Raw genomic sequence first — 22,782 nt, forward strand, 5'->3', positions numbered from 1 at the left:
CTTTCAAATTGAATTAACCATGCACCTCCAAAATAATTACCATACTGCCAGTCTGCTCCATGAATTAATGTATCTTACAATGAATACATTTTATGATTATAGATAGATATTTATAGAAGGCAATCGAGTTCACTTAACTCATCCATTCCTAAGTCAGAACTGGTGTTAAAAATCTAAAAAGCTTTTCTGTGCAGCTGATTATTAATGTAATTTATCCTTGTGGTTGGTTCTACAACCTTTAATACTGTCATGTCTGTAGTTTAATTTTCTGTGACCCTTTTGTTATTCTTTAAATATTTTATTGTGCATATTATTTCACAGATTATGTTTTTTTTTTTCAAATTTCATATGTTAAGTTTTGAAAATTGCTTTCTTCATGAATTATCTACAATATATTATGTTTATTTCTGTTTTAGTCTATTTAGTTATTTGCCCTGTCCCCGTTATGTAGAGTTTCAGTGAGTGTTGCCAGTGTGACATTATAGTGGGATGCCGCCCTGTGCGTGTATATTCCAGGCAGAGAGGCAGATTCTTCAAAATGACTTGAGTTTGATGTTGTATTCATTGTCTTATTAAGTATTGGATTTTTCTGTTTTTCTTGATCTTTTGCTCTAGTATTGTGGATCACAAACTGGGCATATGGACTGGTTTTGTTTGCTCTAGAATTAATCCTTTTAGGCACATCCTATTGGTATTTTTTTGTTTATTTTCTCTTTCTGTTAGAATTTTAAAGTTTTCAAACTCCTTTGTTGGATCATTTTGGATCAAATATTTTTATTGTTTACTCTTTTTGAATTCTACTTAAGAATTATTAGGAATTGTTTTTAGTCAGTGCTGTACCCTTTTAGTGTGTTATACCATACCATACCATTTTTATTTGTTAAGCGCTTAAAAACACAGCATTACAACTGACCGAAGCGCTGTACAGTTAAAACAAGCAAGACTAAAAGCAAAATATTAAAAACAAACATTAAGAGAGAGTTAAAACAGAGACACTAAAAAACAGGTCAGGGGACCCAATAAAACAGAGAAATAGCAAAAAGCAAGTGGAAATAAGACAGGTTAAGAATTAAAAGCCAATGTGAAAAGTGCGTTTTTAGGTGTGATTTGAATGTGGCGACTGAAGCGGCTTGCCTAACCACTAAAGGTAAGGAGTTCCAGAGCCTGGGTGCACAGACAGAAAAAGCCCTTTCACCACAAGCTTTAAAATGTGCCTTGGGAACGGTTAGGAGCAGCTGATCTGTGGATCTAAGAACACGAGGGGGATTGTGACGATGGAGCAAGACACTCAAGTAGGCAGGGGCTAGACCATTTAGTGACTTATAGGTTAAGAGGAGTATCTTAAAATCAATTCTGAAGCTAACCGGCAGCCAGTGTAGGGTTTTTAAAATCGGTGTAATGTGTTGGCTTCTGCTGCTTCCAGTTAAAAGCCTTGCAGCCGCATTTTGAACCAATTGGAGTCTCGAAAGAGTGGCTTTACTAATACCATATAGGCAGGAATTAGAATAGTCGAGCCGGGACGTAACAAATGCATGGATTACTGATTCCAGGAGGTGGTAAGGCAGAATTGGTTTAAGTTTGGCAATTCGCCTGAGATGGAAAAAGCAGGATTTTACTGTGCTGTTGACTTGAGCATCCATTTTCAGGACCATATCCATTTTGATTCCAAGATTGGAAACAGACGAAGTTACTGGAATGGGAAGAAAGTCGAGGCCAAGGGGTAGGGTCTGTTTGCGGTCGGGACTAAAAACAATGACCTCGGTTTTTGAATCGTTCAGGTGAAGGAAGTTTACAGCCAGCCAGTTCTTAATGTCAGATAAGCAGTCGAGAAGAGGTTTAGTGGAGTCAGTTGACTTGAGGGAGAAATAAATTTGGCAGTCATCAGCATATAGGTGATACGAGATTGCATGTTTTCTAAAAATTGCACCTAAAGGCAGGATGTAAATTGAAAAAAGTAGTGGCCCCAAAATGGAACCCTGGGGGACACCACATGGGAGTGGGACTGATTCAGATGAAAAATCGTCTAGCATGACTCTAAGAGTCCTGTTGCAGAAATATGACCTGAACCAGTCGAGGGCTAAGCCAGATACACCAGCCCAGGATTCGAGTCGGGAGATCATGATGTCGTGGTCGATTGTGTCGAAGGCAGCAGATAAATCGAGAAGAACCATAATCACGTAGAGTCCTGAGTCCAATGCCAAAAGGACATCATTTAGGACACGTAAATGCGCGGTTTCTGTGCTGTGTTGGGGCCTAAAGCCTGACTGAAAAAGGTCCATTACCTGATGGTCCTGTAGGTGGTGAATTAATTGCTCATAAACTACCTTTTCGAGTAATTTTGACAGGAAAGGTAGTTTGGAAATTGGACGAAGATTGGAGAAGACGGCAGGGTCAAGATCAGGTTTTTTCACGATTGGATGTACAACTGCGTGTTTGAAAGCACAAGCAACTGTAGCCGAAGATAGACTACTAGTTATGATCTTTAAGACATCATATCGAATCACAGGAAAGACATCTTTCATCAGTCAGTGCTGTACCCTTTTAGTGTGTTATGATTTGGAGAAAGGCCTATCTGCTATATTTGCACTCAGAAGAAACTTGGGGCTAGACTTAGGAGGTAGGCCTCATTTTGGAGCCTGCAAACAGAAAAGTCTGACGATCCATTTTGGATGTTTAGTCCTCATTTTGTATCTAGTACATTTTATTAGGCCTGAACATCATAACAATTACAATATGATTTAAATGCGATACTTAATGAGATTTTTGTTTGTCATTTTTATGCTCAAATGCTCTAAACTTTATTGAACATAATATTTTTCCTGCATAATAACAAGAATATAGACAAAATATTAAATGAACCATTTTCATTGTGAGCAGTAAGCAAAGATGATCTACCAAGAAGAATGTTTTTGTCTTGCTCATTTTGGGTTGTGAATCATTTGATTGATGGTTTAGATTTTCCACGGTTTAATAGCCTTCATTCATGAAAATGAAATTATATTCATTACCTTTTGGAACTTACATCCTGATTTTCCTGGAGCAATATTGGTCATGAAGCCCTGAGGCTTGATGCCATTGAGATTCTTGAAATGACAGCTCATGTAGGAGGCTCTTTGTTTGAATTGTATCACTGCTGCTCTGCTTTGTGTTGCCCTGTGTTGTCCATTGCCTGTCCTTCACCTTGGTTTGTGTTTTAGTTGTAACAGGTATTCATGACGATTGTACTATATTTGAATCAGTCACTGCAGTACTTGTACCTTACTGTATGACAATCTGCCAGTCACCAATTTGCCTGAGCCATGCATGATGTTCTTCTAGGCTGCTTACTGGAGCTAAACTGATCAACTCATGTTCAAAATCTGAGTGGTATTGATGGTCCAGAGCAAGCACAACTGTGACTAATAAGTACTAAAAATATAATTTATACATACTGTATACCAGATCTTTAAAATTAATCTGCCCTATCTTAGAATGGAATGAGTAAAAAAATGTCCTAAACATGGCTCATTTTTCTGAAATTATGTGACAACATATATATTACAGGGAGATTTGAAATTTACCCCAAAAAAGCAAGCATGTTATTGATCCTGTTCACACTAAGAAATGTTAATGCTAATTTATAAAATTCATAAAGGAATCATGGCAAGGTCTCATGAATAAATTGGCAACAATGAAATCTGTACCTACTGCTGCCTAGCAGGACTAAACTGGGTATGCCAGTCTTTACTGTCCTAGAAGCCATTTTTGCCACATTTGCTCATTACCCCTTACAAAACTATTCAAGTGTGAGGCACAGCACACTTCAACTCATTCCACATTGCATCGGCCTTAGTGTGGACTTTAGGTAGTGACGTATTTCTTGTCACTTTCTCATGCATCCCAGAACTGTGGAAAGGTGGGGATACTGTTATGTGTGTTTTATAATGGTTTCATATAAAAGAATGCAGTCATTAGTGGTCATTAATCAATGGTGCTAGTTTAGGTCATTATGCAAAGGTACTGTTTATAAGGTTGGAGAAACCTGTAGTCAACTGAGGCTGAGGAAGTCACTTGGATGAGTGATGTAACGTATCTCCCTGGAAAAGAACTATGTCCAGATGAACTGAATCAACTTTCTAGAATTTCCTTACCTGGATTATTGAGCATGCATTGAGACGTCAAGCTTATATGATTGCCCAAGGATGGATCTGTCCAGGTCTGTGAAGATCAATATTAAAAAACAACACCCAAAAAGCAAAGTGCAATTGTTCAAGAATCTTATCTTCTTGGGCCAACAAGTCCGGTAAATGTGTCTTAGTCTTTTATAATGGCTTAATTGAGGACCTCTTAAGCAAATACATGCACGTGCAATAGCACCCCAAAAACACACAGATCCACAAGGAGCAAGACACCAGAAGTCACAGGTGATGAAGTCATGAAGTCAATGGTAAATGATAAGAGAAAAACTACTTACACCCTGACAGACATCAACAAAAAAGGTCATGTGCTCAAAGATTACAGAATAGAATTTTCGGATAAAGTCTCAAATACCAAAATCTTGTGTTTTATCCTTTAAGTTTTATTGTAAAAATAAAACATTGTTTTGTAATTGCCAAACCATTATTTTTTTAAACATGTCCAGGAGAATACATTCTAAATAATGTTCTTAGGCTGCAGTAGTAAATTACTGAATTACAAATAATTTGTCTTAAAGGCTTCTCACCAAAATGCTTCTCAGGGATTAGGGGCTAATTAATTACTAAGTCACAGTCCGTTACTCCAATTTCTTTGGAATTTTGCAAATCCAACTGCCTTGGGCATTCAGCTAGGAAGGGAAGACAAATTTTCTCTAAGCAATGCCGTGCTTAAAAAAAGATCAGTTCATTTTTCGTGTGTGAAATGCAATTTCCCCAAAAGATCAAAAACTGTCAACAGTTGACTACATGCCTATCAAAAAGGGAAAAAAAAATCTTTTTCTGACAGTATCTTTCAGTAGCGAGGCGCTTGAAACCTGTCTTGACAGTGCGACTTAACATTAAATCTACAGGAATAAAGCTACAAGTACAAGATATCACTTTGTCATGTCTTACTGAACACATAAATTTGTTTCAGAGTCAAATGTTGCTTCTGCCATTCACCTACCTTGTATTGTTTCAGATTAATACATGTTGTTACTGAAGGCTCCAATGTTTAGATGAATGGCATTTACTTCCTTACTTATACTTGATCTTTACAAAGCAGTTGTCATTGCATGAAATGTGGTAATAATGAAATGGTTTATCTCTGTAAACCACAATTGCTGTCAATACTTTCCCATACTGAGTATACTAGTTTGTCTTAAAATTATATACAGTAGCACCTTTTATTGTGAGAAAAAAACAAGCTTACTAAATAAGCGGAATTATTACTGTTCTACAGAGTAGTACAGTGGCACAGTGGTTGGCAATTTCTATTCCTCAGTTCTGTGCGTGGTTATTGTCTGTGTGTAGTTTGCACGTACTTCTGATGTCTGTGTGGGTTTTCCGGTGGGCACTCATATTTTCCTTCCATGTACTGAAAAACATGCAGGCTAGGTGAGATGGAGACTGGATGAGCTTCAGCTCCCCACAGCCCTAAACTGGATTAGGTGGAATTGAGAATGTTATTTAATTTTCTGTGCAGTAACAAAAAGGCATGAAGAAAAATGTAATAAATATAGATAGTACAAGCAAATGCCTATTTGCATTAAATGTGTTAAAAGCAAAGGCTGCATTTGAAATACTTCAGAGACACCCCTCTAGGGATGATGAGGTCCATCCCAGTGTGTTGCCAGTGATGTGATATAATTTTGTCAGCCAGCCTGAAAAATTGTTTGCTAATGCCTGATAATAAATTGTAGACTTAGCATCTGTACGGTAAGATTTATAAATTAAATAAGGATAACTTTTTTTTCAGTACAAATACTAAAAGGAGGCAGACTAAATTTCCTGAAGGTATTCAAAGAATTTTTTGTCTGCATTCCCCTCCCCCAGTCTGCTTATAGGGCTTCAGCGTTGAGGGAGTCTTTAGAGATAAGGCAGCAAGTCAGGTTTTGACGTTATAGCTCAGTAACCATCATATTACATGTGTGATGGGCACAGGCAACAAGAATGTGTCACTTTAATCCCTCTGTTATAACCACCAAGGCTGGAATCGGCTAAAATCCCCACATGATAAATCTGGAGCACTATGTATTAGTTGCTCCCTGTGAGAATCGCAAAAAGAAAAAGCCCAGTCTATAAGTTGAAAATGAACGCAGTAATGATGTTTTTTCTGGTTAAAGTATTTTATAAATAGCAAATAGGCAATACAATGTAATGTAAGCCAAGGCTGATGGTCAGTTTCTACAACTTTTCTCTTTTCGATCAGCCACTGGGCTCAGCAGCAGCAAGCAACTGAACCTTTAGATACAGTATGTTGAATATGTGTACTCATCCATGTTCCTTGTTTAGTGTTATATCAAATGAAGATACAGTTGTCTCATTGAGTACAGTTTAACACTTCAAATACCAACAGTTGCAGTGTCTCCCTTGTGTAAACATTTCAAGCTGTCAATTTCAAAATCAGCATAAATGCCCAGGTACTCCATTTTTTTATGCACCAGTGATTTTAGCAATTTATCCATTTTAAGATCAAGGATTGTTATAGTAAATGGAGGATCACTGGGGTTTTCAAGATTATTCTGAGATTAATATTGATGAACCTTTCTGGTTTTTTTTTGTCTCTCTCTGTCTCTACACAGGCTCAGAAACTGAAATTGAATCATTCATTGGACACATCCATATGTGAGGTATGTTGAAAAATGTTTGAAATGCATTTTTTTCTGTCATCACCATGAGTCACCAGAACAGCTTTAGTGTAAGCTTGGCATGGAAGGATATCAGACCATTCTTTATGAACAATCATTTTCTATGTTGATGATGGTGGTTGAAAAAATGCTGTCTTAGGTCCTGTGCCATCTTCAGTAAGTGCTTAACTGGGCTAAAATCTGGTGACTATGACAGCTGTGGCATGTGGTTTACATCATTATCATGGTCTTCAAAGCATCGATTGACGACTTGTGCCTTGTAGGTGGGCACACGGCCATTATGGACAATTCCACTGCCATCAGGGGGGAAGTAATAGTATTAACAATGAGATAAATATGATCACTCAGACTTGCATTATATTTTTTCCGATTTGTTTAAAGCGACCAGACATCTCATATTTCCCGGGGGTGTCCCATATATCATTTGTCCTGACTTATTCTTTAAAAATATACATGGATGTATTTTTCCTGTATTTTAGACATGACTAAGTTTTTAGTGCAGTATGTGGAGTACATGCAGTACTCAGTGGAACAGACACTTGTTAGCTATGCAACAGTGCACTGTATCTAATCACTAATCACATCAGTTCTATTCAAAACAGACAATCTGGTGTCATGTAATAGAGAAGCTTGCACCTATTGTATGCCCCCACATGGCTAGCCTTACAGCTTTCTTTAGCAGTGTTTACGCCCTGTAAAACATCCATTCAACTGACAAATACAGCCCTCAGACATAGAACAAGCGGCCTAGCACCTACAGCTAAGAAAAGAGCTTTTTTAGGTATTGTGTTTGTAAATTGTAATTCAGCTATCAATAACACTTTCAGTAATAATAGTGAATGGCTTTGAAATAAAATCTTAGCATCTCTGATTAGTGGTTTTTGTCCTTATCTTCCATTTTTGTTGCCATTGCTTGATTTACATGAATATGTGATTTGAGCAGTTGTGTGGGATCTCCTGTGTGAGCAGTTTTAATATGTGTGAACAATATGATCTGGCATTTTAGCAGAGAATTTAAAAAGGTTTAATTTAGGATATAGTGGGTTGGACACTGACTGACTGACTGACTGAGTCACTTTAAGCCACCAAATCAGCTACTAAAGCATTCATAAAGTTCTCAGTACACTCCTCTTGATTTTGCTTTCTTCATATCAGCGCTTATTGCAGCCCTTTATGATTTTTTTAGGACTTAATACATTTTTTTGGTCCATTTTCTCTGGGATTTTAATCTCATAGAATTTGTTTTCACTTTTGTGAAGTCACATCAGATTACATCCTTGGTGTGACATTATTTAAGACAATGTCACGTGTATATCAGTGTCAATGTTTGTGGATACAAATCAAGTGCCTCTTTCTTTTGAACCTATGGAATTCAGAGCTTTGCTGAGATTCTAGATTTTGACTTTTTGATCAGGTATTCTGCTTTATCACTCACTAGTTTGTCATGTGGTTTTCACTCTCGCGTATTCTTTTGACATACATTTTCATCTGCTGGGGTCCCATTTATAAAGCTTGTGTATGCACAAAAAGAGGCTCAAAATGTGTGTATGCAGCTCCCCACGTCAGAACTTATAAAAGAAAACTTGACTGGGAACATGTGTATATTTACAGCATCTATAATAATATAATAATAATAAGTTTTATTTATGTAGCGCCTTTCATACACTCAAGGACACTTTACAATTCAATAAACACATTAACAAGACAGTAGAAATTACATACACGAAAAAGAATAATACTCATTGAAAAGATGTGTTTTTAACAGGAGTTGGCAATTAATAATAGATTTTTCCTTGCGAAGGCTGAGAGTGAGAGAATCCCAAATTTTAGGGGCCATCACACTGAACGCTCTGCCACCCATAGTTACTAACCTGTATTTAGGTACAGTGAGTAAGTTAGCGTCCGAAGATCTTAATGCACGGGCAGGAGTGTAAGGAAACAGCAGCTCTGACCCATGTGTACGCAACATTTTGGAGAAACTGTGAAATGATGACACCCTTGATAAAGTAGGAAAAAACAGCTAAATGACAATTCACATGAATTATTATAATATTTCGATATAATTGCTTGGTGATACGAATTTTTATACACCTAGCCGTTATTACGATGTGTGCTAACATGCAAACATATTAAACTTTAAATATGAACTTTGAATATGATGTACAGACTGTGTTTCAGGTCCCTTTTAAGAGGACCATTGCTGCACCATTGCACTGAAGAATGTTTTTGGTCTTTCGGTAGTTTATATAGTCTACGTGTAGCCACTTCTCAGGGCACTGGATGATGGGTCAGGAATACAGTGGTGTGAAAAACTATTTGCCCCCTTCCTGATTTCTTATTCTTTTGCATGTTTGTCACACAAAATGGTTCTGATCATCAAACACATTTAACCATTAGTCAAATATAACACAAGTAAACACAAAATGCAGTTTTTAAATGATGGTTTTTATTATTTAGGGAGAAAAAAAATCCAAACCTACATGGCCCTGTGTGAAAAAGTAATTGCCCCCTTGTTAAAAAATAACCTAACTGTGGTGTATCACACCTGAGTTCAATTTCCGTAGCCACCCCCAGGCCTGATTACTGCCACACCTGTTTCAATCAAGAAATCACTTAAATAGGAGCTGCCTGACACAGAGAAGTAGACCAAAAGCACCTCAAAAGCTAGACATCATGCCAAGATCCAAAGAAATTCAGGAACAAATGAGAACAGAAGTAATTGAGATCTATCAGTCTGGTAAAGGTTATAAAGCCATTTCTAAAGCTTTGGGACTCCAGCGAACCACAGTGAGAGCCATTATCCACAAATGGCAAAAACATGGAACAGTGGTGAACCTTCCCAGGAGTGGCCGGCCGACCAAAATTACCCCAAGAGCGCAGCGACGACTCATCCGAGAGGTCACAAAAGACCCCAGGACAACGTCTAAAGAACTGCAGGCCTCATTTGCCTCAATTAAGGTCAGTGTTCACGACTCCACCATAAGAAAGAGACTGGGCAAAAACGGCCTGCATGGCAGATTTCCAAGACGCAAACCACTGTTAAGCAAAAAGAACATTTTGCTAAGAAACATCTCAATGATTGCCAAGACTTTTGGGAAAATACCTTGTGGACTGATGAGTCAAAAGTTGAACTTTTTGGAAGTTTTTTTTTGTCCCGTTACATCTGGCGTAAAAGGAACACAGCATTTCAGAAAAAGAACATCATACCAACAGTAAAATATGGTGGTGGTAGTGTGATGGTCTGGGGTTGTTTTGCTGCTTCAGGACCTGGAAGGCTTGCTGTGATAGATAGAACCATGAATTCTACTGTCTACCAAAAAATCCTGAAGGAGAATGTCCGGCCATCTGTTCGTCAACTCAAGCTGAAGCGATCTTGGGTGCTGCAACAGGACAATGACCCAAAACACACCAGCAAATCCACCTCTGAATGGCTGAAGAAAAACAAAATGAAGACTTTGGAGTGGCCTAGTCAAAGTCCTGACCCGAATCCAATTGAGATGCTATGGCATGACCTTAAAAAGGCGGTTCATGCTAGAAAACCCTCAAATAAAGCTGAATTACAACAATTTTGCAAAGATGAGTGGGCCAAAATTCCTCCAGAGCGCTGTAAAAGACTCATTGCAAGTTATCGCAAACGCTTGATTGCAGTTATTGCTGCTAAGGGTGGCCCAACCAGTTATTAGGTTCAGGGGGCAATTACTTTTTCACACAGGGCCATGTAGGTTTGGATTTTTTTTTCTCCCTAAATAATAAAAACCACCATTTACAAACTGCATTTTGTGTTTACTTGTGTTATATTTGACTAATGGTTAAATGTGTTTGATGATCAGAAACATTTTGTGTGACAAACATGCAAAAGAATAAGAAATCAGGAAGGGGGCAAATAGTTTTTCACACCACTGTATTTCAATCAAGCTTCACTTTATCATGCCAGCTGTGCTGAAAGCCATTAGCTGACTGAGGATGCACAACATCCAGTTTTCATAGTGTGTGAGTGTATATACATAAAACATAACATATTTTTGTCAAAATAAAAAGACAATTTGCATCAATGTCCGGTTCTCCTAATGTAATTAATCCACTTTACTGCACTCATATTGCAATAAGGGCATCTAGCGAGAAGGAAGCTGCTTTTGTTAACTGTAAGCTGTTACACTGCATTAACAAATAAGTCATATGTGATTTTAGGTTTAGGTTTAGGTAGATTTTATTATCCCAAAGAGAAATTTGTTTGCAGCAGGAAAGTACAAAAACAGAAGGCCTTGTTACAGAGATACAATAGATAAACAGAGACACAACATTTGACAACCAGTGTTATTGCATAAACACACACTCAAGATCAATACAAAGAAGAATAATTCCTTTCAACAGTACACAAAATAATAATGCAGAATTTCACATTGAGCAGCATCCCTGTAAGTAACAGAATTTAAAATGCTTATAGCTCTAGGAATTAAAGAGTTCTTAAATCTGGTGCTCTTTACCTTTGGAAACCTAAATCTGTAGTATGATGGCAACAACCTGAATTTAGAGCAGAGAGGATGGCTACTGTCTGACAGAATTGAGTTGTCTTTCTTTCTAACCTGTTTGCAACACATTTCAGTGATAGAGGTCTGCTGTGAGCCAATAATTTTACTGCAAATTTTTATAATATTGTTAAGATGATTTATGTTCTTATTGCTGAGGCTATCAAACCAACAGATAAAAGCAAATGTAACAATGAATTTAATAAAGGACTTATAAAAAAAGTGTCATTATGGTTTGTCTACTTTAAAGCAGTTGAGTTTCCTAAGAAAGAAAAGTCGTGACTGCCTTTTTTTTTTTACAGATATACGCTGTGTTAAGGTCAAAGTTTAGTTTGTTATCAATTGATTGTTCCCAGATATTTGTATTGCTCTACCATCCACACTGTCTCCCTTTTAATTAAAGTTGGGACAGTGGATGGTGGAGAGCACCTGAAATCTACAACTATTTCTTTTCTCTTAGAAATATTAAGTTGTAAATTAGAGTGATTACACCATTGTACAAACTTGTTGACAATAGGTCTATGGCTGTCTTCCTTATCTTGCAGAGGACTTATAATGACAGAGTCGTCTGCAAATATCAGGAGGTGTCTATTCTTGTATAAACTCCTGCAGTCATGTGTATACAGGTTAAATAAAAGAGGAGATAAACAACGTCCTTGCCAAGCGCCCACAGATGTACGTAGGCTATCAGAGAAACAGCCATTGACACTCACTCTTTGGGTTCTGTTTGTTAAAAGGTCCAGAATCCACCCCAACAGGTTAGGGACCAAACAGAGTTGATCAATCAGTTTCTCAACTAAAATGTGGGACTGGATTGTGTTAAAAGCTAACAAAAAGTCTATAAACAGCAAACTTGCATGTCTTTTTGATCCTTCCAAGTGCTCATACAATGAATTCAAAAGTGTCGCTGTGGTGTCTTTGCTCTGTATGCAAATTGTTAAAGGTCCAGCAGAGCCTCAGTTTTGTTAAGTAGTTGTTTCTTAATTAACTTCTTAAAAGATTTTCATGATATGAGAAGTTATTGCCACTGCTCAAAAGTCACTTAATGCTTTGGGGTGTGCACTTTTTGCCAATGTTACTGTAGGCTGGGCCTCTTGCTGTAAATCCAGTGACATTTCAAATATGGAGTCGAATATTGGAGAGAGGTCCTCTGCACAGTAAGGAAGCAAGACAGTCACTTATTCTATCTGGACCTGAGGTTTTTTTATTTTTGTCTGTTTAAAGACCTTTGTGACATCTTTCTGGTCAAAGAAGGTCTGTCTGAAGCAAAATCCTGTGTTTCAAACCCTGAATTGAACTCATTCATTTTTTTTGCCAACTGAGAGTCAGTTTTGACACCTGCCTGCTCAACTCGATTATTGATTTTGATTGAGTGCCAGCTGTCATCTTCATGCCATTCCATAATGAGCCTATGTTATAAGTCTACAGTTCATTCTCCATCCTGTCCTTATAATTTAGCTTTGCCTACTTTATTTCACGTTTCACCTCCTTCTGTAATTTCTTCTGTTGCATTAATCATGTTGAAATGCCCCATTTTTTCTGGTTTTCAATTGTTTTAGATTTCTGGTAATCCTTGGCTTGCAGTTAGGGTATATTTTGGCTGATTTCGTGGGTATTATGATGTCCTCACAGAATCGTATGTAACAGCTCACAGTGTCTGTCAGTTCATTAATGTCAGCACAGGATTTTTCAAACACTGACCAGTCAGGCACTCAGCAGATGAGACTGACAAACATCATGTCTCCATTTTCCATGTCAACCCATGACTGATTAATTTTCAGGCAAGCTGGCTTTGGCAGATGTGAGAGTACTGTATGTGGTGTCTGGCTTGTTGGTAAAGTAACTGCCTGTGCCCTCAGTTTTTCATATGTTCTGGGCTATTCATTGTATCAGCAATCATGTCATTACATGTGGCAAGTAATAATGGCTACCCACTCAGACACTGGTACCTTATGCCTTTCCTGAACTCCCAGAATGCAGTACATAATCTTGTGCGCATCAGTTGAGGAGTGCAGCCAAATGCTCTTAAAGTGTCAGGAGGGAGGCTGCTCTATCAGCCAATGAACACATGATTGCATATGTATGAGTTTGATTAGCATCGAGGGGTGCTCACGAATGCACAAGGTGATTGAGATTTCTAAAGGGTAAATTGCATTGAAATGTGCATATGCCAGGTTTTATAAATATTTTTTTTTCTTGTTTCTTTTTTTTTGCATATGAAATTTTCTGTTTGTTTGGATTATGTATATTTTCATGCTCAAATCCACACAAAGTTTTATAAATGAGGCCCCTGGTCCCAATTAGTTCCTAGAGCTGTCACCTATTCATTCCTTAGAACTACACCTCATATCTTAGATTCTGGCTGTTTTTAATCTGGGTCCAAAAACACAATAAATTTTGAAGCAACAGGTCAGGTCTAAAAACTCTGAACAGGCCTAGCCCCAAAACTCTGAATTAGGCTTGCGGTATACACTCTAAAAAAAAGAGACAGACAAAAAGGTCAGAAGACCACGAGACGTATAATTCAGGAATGGATGGGAGCTAAAGAACACAAGCCTGAAATCTAATGCCTCAGTCCTAGACTAAGGCACCTCAGGTCCTTAAATAGATTACTGGCAGTCACAGCTGTAACTTTAAGTTGCTTAGGCCCCTTTGGCTCAACATTCAAGATCAAAGTCAATTAAAAGCTAAATTAACATGCTTAAAAGTAACACAATGATTTGAAATTCAAAACAGACTAAATGAAAATATCAAATAACAGGACTTAACAAAGATATTAACGTAAATCAAATATATACATATACATACTGTACATTGACAAAAACAACAAAATAAATACTTTTACTAAAAGAAAACAGAGACCAGAGACAAAGCCCTGGTTAGGCCGTAACACTGTCGTTTATAGCAAAATGATCCAGAGCTTCTTTTCTATGTCTGCTTGACATTTAGTGCAAATAGTATTTACAGTCCAGGAGTTGGCACTTTTTCAGCATTTGCACTTAACTGCTGTTTATTTGTCTGTGTGATCTCCATGCCAAAGTCAATGTAGACATTGTTTCTTGTGAAATATCAGTAACTTTAGTTATCTCCATCACTGAAATCCCTGCCAGATGTGCCCAAACAAACAGTCATCTCTGAAAGCTGCTAAAATCAGTTTTTAGGGCCAAGGTACCCCGCCTAAAGAGCAACTACAGTTTGTCGATTCACCACTTTACACTTGACCTTGAGCATGACGGGATAATAATTGTTTAATGATCTCAATAATAGTGTTTTCCTTTTGGTTTGTATTTCTCATTGAATGTATTGCTTCCTTTTTTTTTGTAGGTCATCTGTATTTATCTGTAACTAAATATCAGATCTACAATGACACAATCATACATAATTCCATCCATCCATTATCCAAACCACTATATCCTAACTACAGGGTCACGGGGGTCTGATCATACATAATTCCCAGAGTATAATTTGTCAGAAAAAAGCAAAACAAATAAAAAATCAAAACACAACAGTTTTGAAAAGTTGGGGGTTTACTGTGTAGTTGTATTCTTATAGACTGATTTACACAATGTGCCAGTGCATTTTGTATTTTATTTTCTTTAAGAGGAGTGAGCTACTCATCCGAAAAAAATTAAGTACAGTACAAACAGCCTGAAAAAATTAATGTCAGATTAATCATGTTAATACAGAGATTCACAAAGCCTTGGTTATCATTTGCTTGTCTTGATATTCACGTATAGGTAAATGCAAACATAGATTGTTAGTTGCACATCTTCATATTCATATGTGTCATAATAGATCTTATTCTTTAATAAAATTGTTTCCCCAGCCCCACACATGTTGAATTTTTTGTTTTGCCTCAGCTATTTAAGATTTAAATTTATGTAAATACATTATGTATACACATTTAGGTAAACAGTGAGCTGTAAATTAGTGAAATAATAAAATATTTAAAAAGATTTTAAAAAATGGTCCCACTTCATTCATGAATTGATCAATAACACTTTGAAATATTTGTTAAAATAATTATAATGTCTTGGTTATTCTTTAATACTTAAAATTCTACCCATTTTTATACATGAATTATAAAGGTATTGAATGAACAGAACCATAAAGAAATGAATCACGTATGGCCCTGCTCTTGTGTAGAGCAGGAATTTCTCCAGAAGTGAGAATCAGAATTGAAAGAGCACCAGTTTATGGTGGGTTGCCAACAGACCCATGGCTTCTCTGGCATAATTAAAGTCTTCCCTGCTCAGAGTAAGAAAATCAGTTTGGTACTTACCAAGCAATAACACATTAGCCCTGGTACTGTATGTGCTAAATATGTCATGTGATGGACTGGTCTCCTGACTGACCAATCCTAGCAGTTCTTGAATGGTGCCCAGTGCTATCACTATGTAATGGAAAATTGGATTCATAAAATTAGTAGAGGAACATCCATTTAGAGTATATTAGGTTTCTGATGTGTAGGGCTAAGCCATCCTCTCCTAAAATGAAATATAATTTCTAGTTTAAATTTCAAAGTGTGTATTTGTTGTTCCAACCTTCCATACCGACCTCAGGCAGCAGCTAGCATGAGATACCTAATTGATTTTAGGGGAATGCTACAGGGTGGGGGATATTTGCAGTGGTGGAACTACATTTTTGGGGCCCTGAAGCTTGAACCTTCACAACTAGCAACAAGGTCTGGGTAACCACTGTTATCTTCTTCAAAGAGGTTTTTCCCCAACAGCCCACCTCAAATTTTTAAACATTAACCCCTATACCTCAGATTTTGATTACAATTGCTCTTAATCACTAGTGTGAATAAAACTTTCCCATGCCTTATAGTTTTTGAGTTTATGGAGGGATGAAAATTAGGGAAATGTTGCATTCATGCATGAAGCATTATAAAATGATAAAATAAAACAGAGAAAAGACCACAGTCAATATTATCTTTTAATTTAGATACCTATGATAATACAAATTACATGAAGCGCATCTCTCTGTTTAAAAAAAAATCTTGGCAGGTGTCGAGATGTGATTGTCTCAGGGATACTTTCACGTCCCACAAGACAAGCCTTTGTACCAAGTGATGTAACCACGCCCGGGGCCGGATGTCCTGTGAGACAAGAGCTTATGCAAAGAGATTTGGAAAAGTCCTGCGCAGTTATGTCAGACACATTTCTTGTAGAGAGAAAGAAATGATAATCACTCACAGGCAGTTATACGTTGCGTTGTCACAATGTAATTCCAAACACAGAATCAAAATTCAATGTGATATTGATGAAAATGTAAAAGCGAAAAGAGATTGAATATATGGACATAGGTGATATGACAGAAGTGCGCTGCGCAAAATGTAGATCACGCGGCACGGCAGCAGCAGCAGCTGATCGAGCAAAGATGTGGTAAAAAAAAAACTGCATGTGTTTCCCATTGTATCACCGCTTAAGAGGGGGTGTTGGAGGAGCGATCGCGTCTCCTTGGGGTGCATTCAGCCCCCCTCTTCACAACGCGAGTGGCAGAGATGCGAAGTGGTCACCGCATAGCGCGGGGGGGTCGGTGGGCTAGCAAAGCGAGCAGGGGGTGAAGCCCCCTAGTTTTATAAAAACAAAAAAAAATAATAATAACTTGAGCATTTTTCATTTATGGCTAGCCTACATGATACTTTAATAACCTTTTTAACTTTTATTTTGACTATTAATTTTATTGAATTACACTATATTATTAATATTATTTTTTAAAAATGCTTCTCATACAGTAGGCACCCAAAATCTTTAAGCAATGTTAACTAAGGTCGAAGGGGAGGACTGGAGGTGTGGAAGTTTAAGCTTCCTTAGTTTCGTAGTAGATCTGTCCCTGGATTCTTGTAGCAGATATCAGAAGTCGTGTTAACTTTAAAGTGGTAGAAGAAATGCTGAATTTTTTTTTTTGTATTGGGAATTTTAGAAAAGGAAAAGGTTGATGGGAAGGATGGTTGTTAATAATTGGTATTAAAAGCTTTAATAACAACACTTCATTGGAAGCGTTCAGCTTTGACGGCGTATGGTGATCCATCTTTGTGTTTCTTTTTTACAGGTCATGCCCAATGAGGAAGCCGGATCCAAAGATCTCATCATGTCAAAAAATTCCTGCAGAGCTGCAACACCATTTTATCTGAGCACCCTGGTGCTCATTCTCATCGCCGTGGTGCACTCTGCTCTTCTGGCTGTTGACTCTGCTAAAACATTATAGCTGCATTCATAATAACAAACATAATGAACCTGTTAAAACAAATAGTCTGTTCCCAGTCTCCTGTTGTATTTGTTCCAAGAATCCAGTTGTAGAGGGTATGTGAAGCACCTGAAGTGGTCTCACTGTAACTGGAATTCATTAAAACAAAGCTTCTTGTGGTATTTTGGGGCTATGTGAATACTTGATGCAGTGCTACATTCCAAATCAGAATGGCTTGTGGACATGTGGAGTCTTTTGGAGAGCTGAGAAAATGAAGACAAGATTTCTTTATTCACTGTACAGTAACTTGGCTTAGGATTCAGAATGGAAGGACAGAAGCATTTTTATCGTTGAAAACCTTGTTTGTGGTGTCCGTGTGTAATATTTTTTCTTTTGTTCTGAAACCTGTGAGCAAAGAAGAACACAGCAGGGGAGAGGGGAGAAATTTTAGTGGGGAAGCACTCACTTGTCCAGGAGAACTGTAGTATCACGCTGAGAACGACTTAGTGAGTGGGCCTTTCTTGTGGCTTTTATCCCTTTTTTTTTTGTGGACTGCTAAAATGTTGAAAACATTACATATATAAATATATATTTTCTCTTTCGCTAGCCACCTTCTACTTTTAATGTAGTTGCAAGTGGTTCTGTACAGATGCTCCAGAGAATGTTAGGTCACATCAGTATTTTCTTTTTCTTCTGTTCTTATGTTTTAAGAGATCCCTAACTGCTGTATTGAAATTTAACATTACTATGCTTTTCACATTATAGCAAATATTGGCAAGCCTTAATAATATAACCCTGTCTATTACGTTTCTTTAACTGGGAGATAACAAAGTTAACTGTAAAGGAAATTGGGAAATAAGAGTTCTGTTTAAAGATGCATTGATTTTACAAACTTTGCTTAATGACTAAAAAATACAAATATATATTCATGATTAACACCGAGCGAGAGCTTTTAAAGTGGCTACAACAACAGTTTAATCAGCATATTATCTTAAGCAGTGTTATAACCAATAGCTCATGCCTTTACTCTGAATTTAGCAGATTAACAGCCTGTGTTTCCTTTCTTCAGTCTCTAATATTTACTGTATTACAAAAACATCTCTTTGTGCTACAGCATCAGATCTGTGACGAAAACACAGCTACTCTGAGTAAAGTGACACTGGCCGTCTCCATACCTGGCCAGTTATAGTCTGAGCTGCTTTTCATCACAATTTTAGTTTTTGTAACTGGACAGTGATATAAATGGCTACATCTTGGCCACACTGAACCACAAGTGCAGCAAAGCAGTGTACTCAAGAGTCACAGAGATTCTCCTTTTGATTGTGAGGCCTGGAAATCGATAAGATTCCTCAGTAAGTCAGCGTTTCTTTTTACTGTCAAATATGTATGTAATATTTTCTAAGTTATAAATGACATCATTCAGTATATCACACATGAAGCAGCAAATGGAGCTGTAGATCAGTAACCATAAAACACGTGACAAAAAATGAGAACATAAGAAACAAGGCACTACTCAGTCCATGTAGGTCATTGCTAGGTTGTCCTAATATTCCATCCAGATGTGTTTTTATAAGCCATTAGGGTCACTGCTTCAGGCTTGCAACTCTATATTTTATTTCAAGCCACTTGGTTTTCCACAGCGTATTTTTTTAAATATGGTGTTCTCCTTATGCCATGTGAGGTGGATTGGCCATTCTAAATTGGCATAGTGTGGCTTCATTGATAGACTAGTGTCCAGTCCTCATATGGCTCACACCATTGGGTGTTTGGGTATGGCTTCAGTTCCTCGGGACCCTGAACTGGTCTAGAAATGGGAATAAGGGTGAAAGATTGACTGACAGCAGAGAATTGTTTTGTTGTGAGTAAGCAACGTAATAAATAATCCCTAAATAAATTTTATACTTACCTAAACATATCGGGAAACTAAGTATTCTTTTAGAATACATTACATAAAAATCGGTTTATGAAGGGCTGCTTCCATATGTACCTTAAAGAAAAAAAATAAGTGCAAAGTTAATTCCACTTTGGATAACAAAAAAGTCAGAAACTCAACCGGCTCAGTTTGTGATGAGTCCCGTCAATGGACATTACAGCTGTTTGGCAGGCCCATATGCGCGGCAAACACAATAGCCTACAGTATTTGAACTGTTGAGGCCTCGTCAGGCATGCAGAGTGCGGCTCAAAAACCAAAGCAACGTGCTTCTGACTTTCTTTTTATTTTGAGGCATGGAATTAACTTTCACCTTTTTCCTTCCAGCCTGAGCATTTCATGCCCAACCTAGTCGCTGTCTGTCAGAAGTGCACCCATTTTTATGTTCTGCTATCTGCAGGAGTATTCCCCTTGATGGACTAATGTCCTGTCCAGGTTTGCTGTCTTGTCAGCCCCCAATTCTGTCACAGTACAAGTAGCAGGGTCCAAAAACAAAAGCTGCACAATTAAGAATTTATAACAAATTCATTCTTACTAATATACGAAAACATTTCTGTAATATCCCAAAAAATGAAACAATGCCAAAATTATTCATTTTTATTGGACACACGGGCATCACAGCAGCACTACTGTAGCTTTACAGTCCCAGACGTGTTCTGGTTTGGCTGACTGGCAATTCTAAGTCGAGTGAGTGTGTTGGCATCCCATCAAAGGCTTATACTCGATGCCAACTGGACAGGCTTTGACCTTCATCACACTGTAATGGAATTAAAGTCTGTAGAAAATGAAGGTTTATGCTTGAGCGGCACACGATGCCATGACAGTATGCTGTCTGTGTGCGTATGCTGGAGAAAAACAGTTTGGATGCAGTCTAATGAATTACATTTACTTCTATTTCTCTTACTTTCTTAACCTATGAGGGGATAGCCAAGTTTTCTTTAAAGTTCTCTTTTAAATAAGCCTTTCCAATAAAAATTTCAGTTCGTGTTTTTGTTTTATATCATTATGTGTAAAGTCCCTTGCTGATTCACAGCCTATTAAATCAGATTAAAGCTGAAGACATTTTAAATAACCAAATGCTTGTTTTATTGTAAGTTACTGTTTAATCGATCACCAATTCCTAAACTATAACACGCATCATTGAACCACAGCTAAAACTGGTCTTGATAAAAACATTAACCAAACCAGTTAGACTGGCCAACCCCAGAAGGGGACGCCCCCATAAAACCCCCATTACCCCCAACCCCCCGGGGAAGGTTGTACATTTTTGACAAATGAAGTTTGATGGGCACATTCAATAGTTTGGGCAGAAAATTATAAGAAAAAGTGTTAACATGAGGTGCTAATGCCTCCTTTCAAAACAAAGGCATCTCTTTTATTTTCTTTGTGTTTTAATCTACTGCCTGCTGCTAAAAGCTACAAGTAAATTAAAAGGAATTCACATTTTAAAGAATAGGGTGACACCAAAGTGTAAACTCAATTTAAAACTGTGCTTTGTTTTATTTAAGTGAACAATTAACTGTGTTTTATAAATACTAGAGTGGAAATAAATATGAGCTGCAGAAAAAAAAAACATCCTCTAAAGTATATCCTGATTTCTTAATTTAAATATTTTCGATGATCTTTTCAGGTGTACTTGATGTTAAATGGCGGATCGTGTCAATGTCTTTTCATATGATATTCTGAACCACACCATTGAGTATGTCGATACTGCAGAGCCTGACTATTTTTATATATACGTAAAACTTAATACATCAGAGATTATTGTTTAGTATTTCTGCTTATTCTGTTTATATATACTGTAACTGCCATATAATGCGCTGTTTCCAAAAATACTTTCAGATTATTTTTCTAATTGTATCTTTTTTCTTTACTTTAATTTTACTTAATGTGAACATGCAAAATGGCAATGAGGGTGTTGCATCCAGTAAATCTTGCATGGCTCCTAATTAACATGTAATTACCTACTGTATGGTGTATTTGGTTGACAGTCTAAATATTTGTTGGTCTTCTCTTTTAAAATCACAAAGGCACCTTTTATGTCGCCAGAACAGATAAAAGGCAGGTTTGTTTTCCTTTTGATTTGATTTGGTATTGTTTTATTTGTACCGTTCTATGGATACATGGAGTTGCAGAAGAGGTTGGTGTTTACGCAAGGTGTTTAACATGCAGATTGTATAGACTTCTGGTCTAGAGGATCCAAAACCAGAGATTCTGCAAGCTAATAAATAATAATAATAATAATAAAGATCCTCCAGTTATAAGGGTCATTGCTATCTAGCTTATGAAAATGTACAATAATAAGGATTTGTACCAAAACAATTAAACATGTTGACCTATCATATCTGTGATTTTCCTTTCATTGATGGATATGTCCCATCATATTCATACTTGTTAAAATATCAATGTGCATCATGCAGGGGATGGGGTTGGACAAGCTGAATGGAACTTTTGTAAATATTTCTGTAATCTTACAATTAACATTCAAACCACTACAGTGCAGCATGAAAATGAAAACCTTTCATATGCCTAATCTTCACTTGAGGGTAGACAGTGGCACGTAAATAAATACACAGCGCAGGCTTGCCACTGTTAATTTATCAAGAGGCTGCTTCACTGACCTCAGGTGTCATGTAGTCTAAATGTACTTGCTGGTGTTTCAGTGGCATTTGTATTTCTGGCAGACTGAGGAGGATGGCTGTCAAGTGTCATGCTGTGGCAAGTCAGAGGTCACAGAATCTATCCTACTACTGTACACTAGCACTTTGGGAACCCTTCTTCATCCTACAAATGATGTAGACATCGAGGCGTCTTATGTGCAACTTTAGCTGGGGTACTTTAGGCAAGTGCCAAGGCAATGTGAATTCCAAGCATTCCAGGAGCAACTAAAGCAAAAGGTACAAATGGAAAATGTTAAAATATTAAATGTTAAAAATATTAGACACAGCTAATTAGTGCTGCTGCTAGATTCACCCTGCTGATCATCTCATTCCATAAGACTGCCTCACAGCCTTGAGGACCTGGGTTCAAAACAAGGCCTAGTCACTGTTTCTGTTGAGATTGTACTTTTTTTCAATAAGTACTCCCCCAATATCCAAAATAAATTCAGATTATTTTGAGTTGCTACAGTAAGGTCAGGTTGGAGAGCATGAACTGGTACAGCGCGTTGCTGCATCCACCACACGATGGAACAGCTCGGGAGTCTGGTTGGCAACCCTTCAGGCAGACATGTGGTACAGTCCTCCCCCTGGAAATGACCATCTATATGCCACAGCCAGGTGTTATGTGGATGTCCCCTTGGCCTGGTCCAGCTGCTCGGGTCCACAGGA

General features: G+C 37.5%; 1 protein-coding gene across 1 annotated transcript in view; it reads left to right on the forward strand.

The window, feature by feature from the left end:
- Positions 1-20,626, forward strand: part of gfra1b (gdnf family receptor alpha 1b) — a 306,740-nt gene extending 286,114 nt beyond the window's left edge. The window contains exons 8-9 of the mRNA XM_028795763.2: positions 6,740-6,787; positions 17,389-20,626. Coding sequence (XP_028651596.1) covers positions 6,740-6,787; positions 17,389-17,544 — 204 coding nt within the window. The 3' untranslated portion in view covers positions 17,545-20,626. The remainder of the gene's footprint in view (positions 1-6,739; positions 6,788-17,388) is intronic.
- Positions 20,627-22,782: the final 2,156 nt, after the last annotated feature.

Source organism: Erpetoichthys calabaricus, chromosome 2 (assembly GCF_900747795.2).
Source record: "Erpetoichthys calabaricus chromosome 2, fErpCal1.3, whole genome shotgun sequence".
Taxonomy (NCBI): Eukaryota; Metazoa; Chordata; class Cladistia; order Polypteriformes; family Polypteridae; genus Erpetoichthys; species Erpetoichthys calabaricus.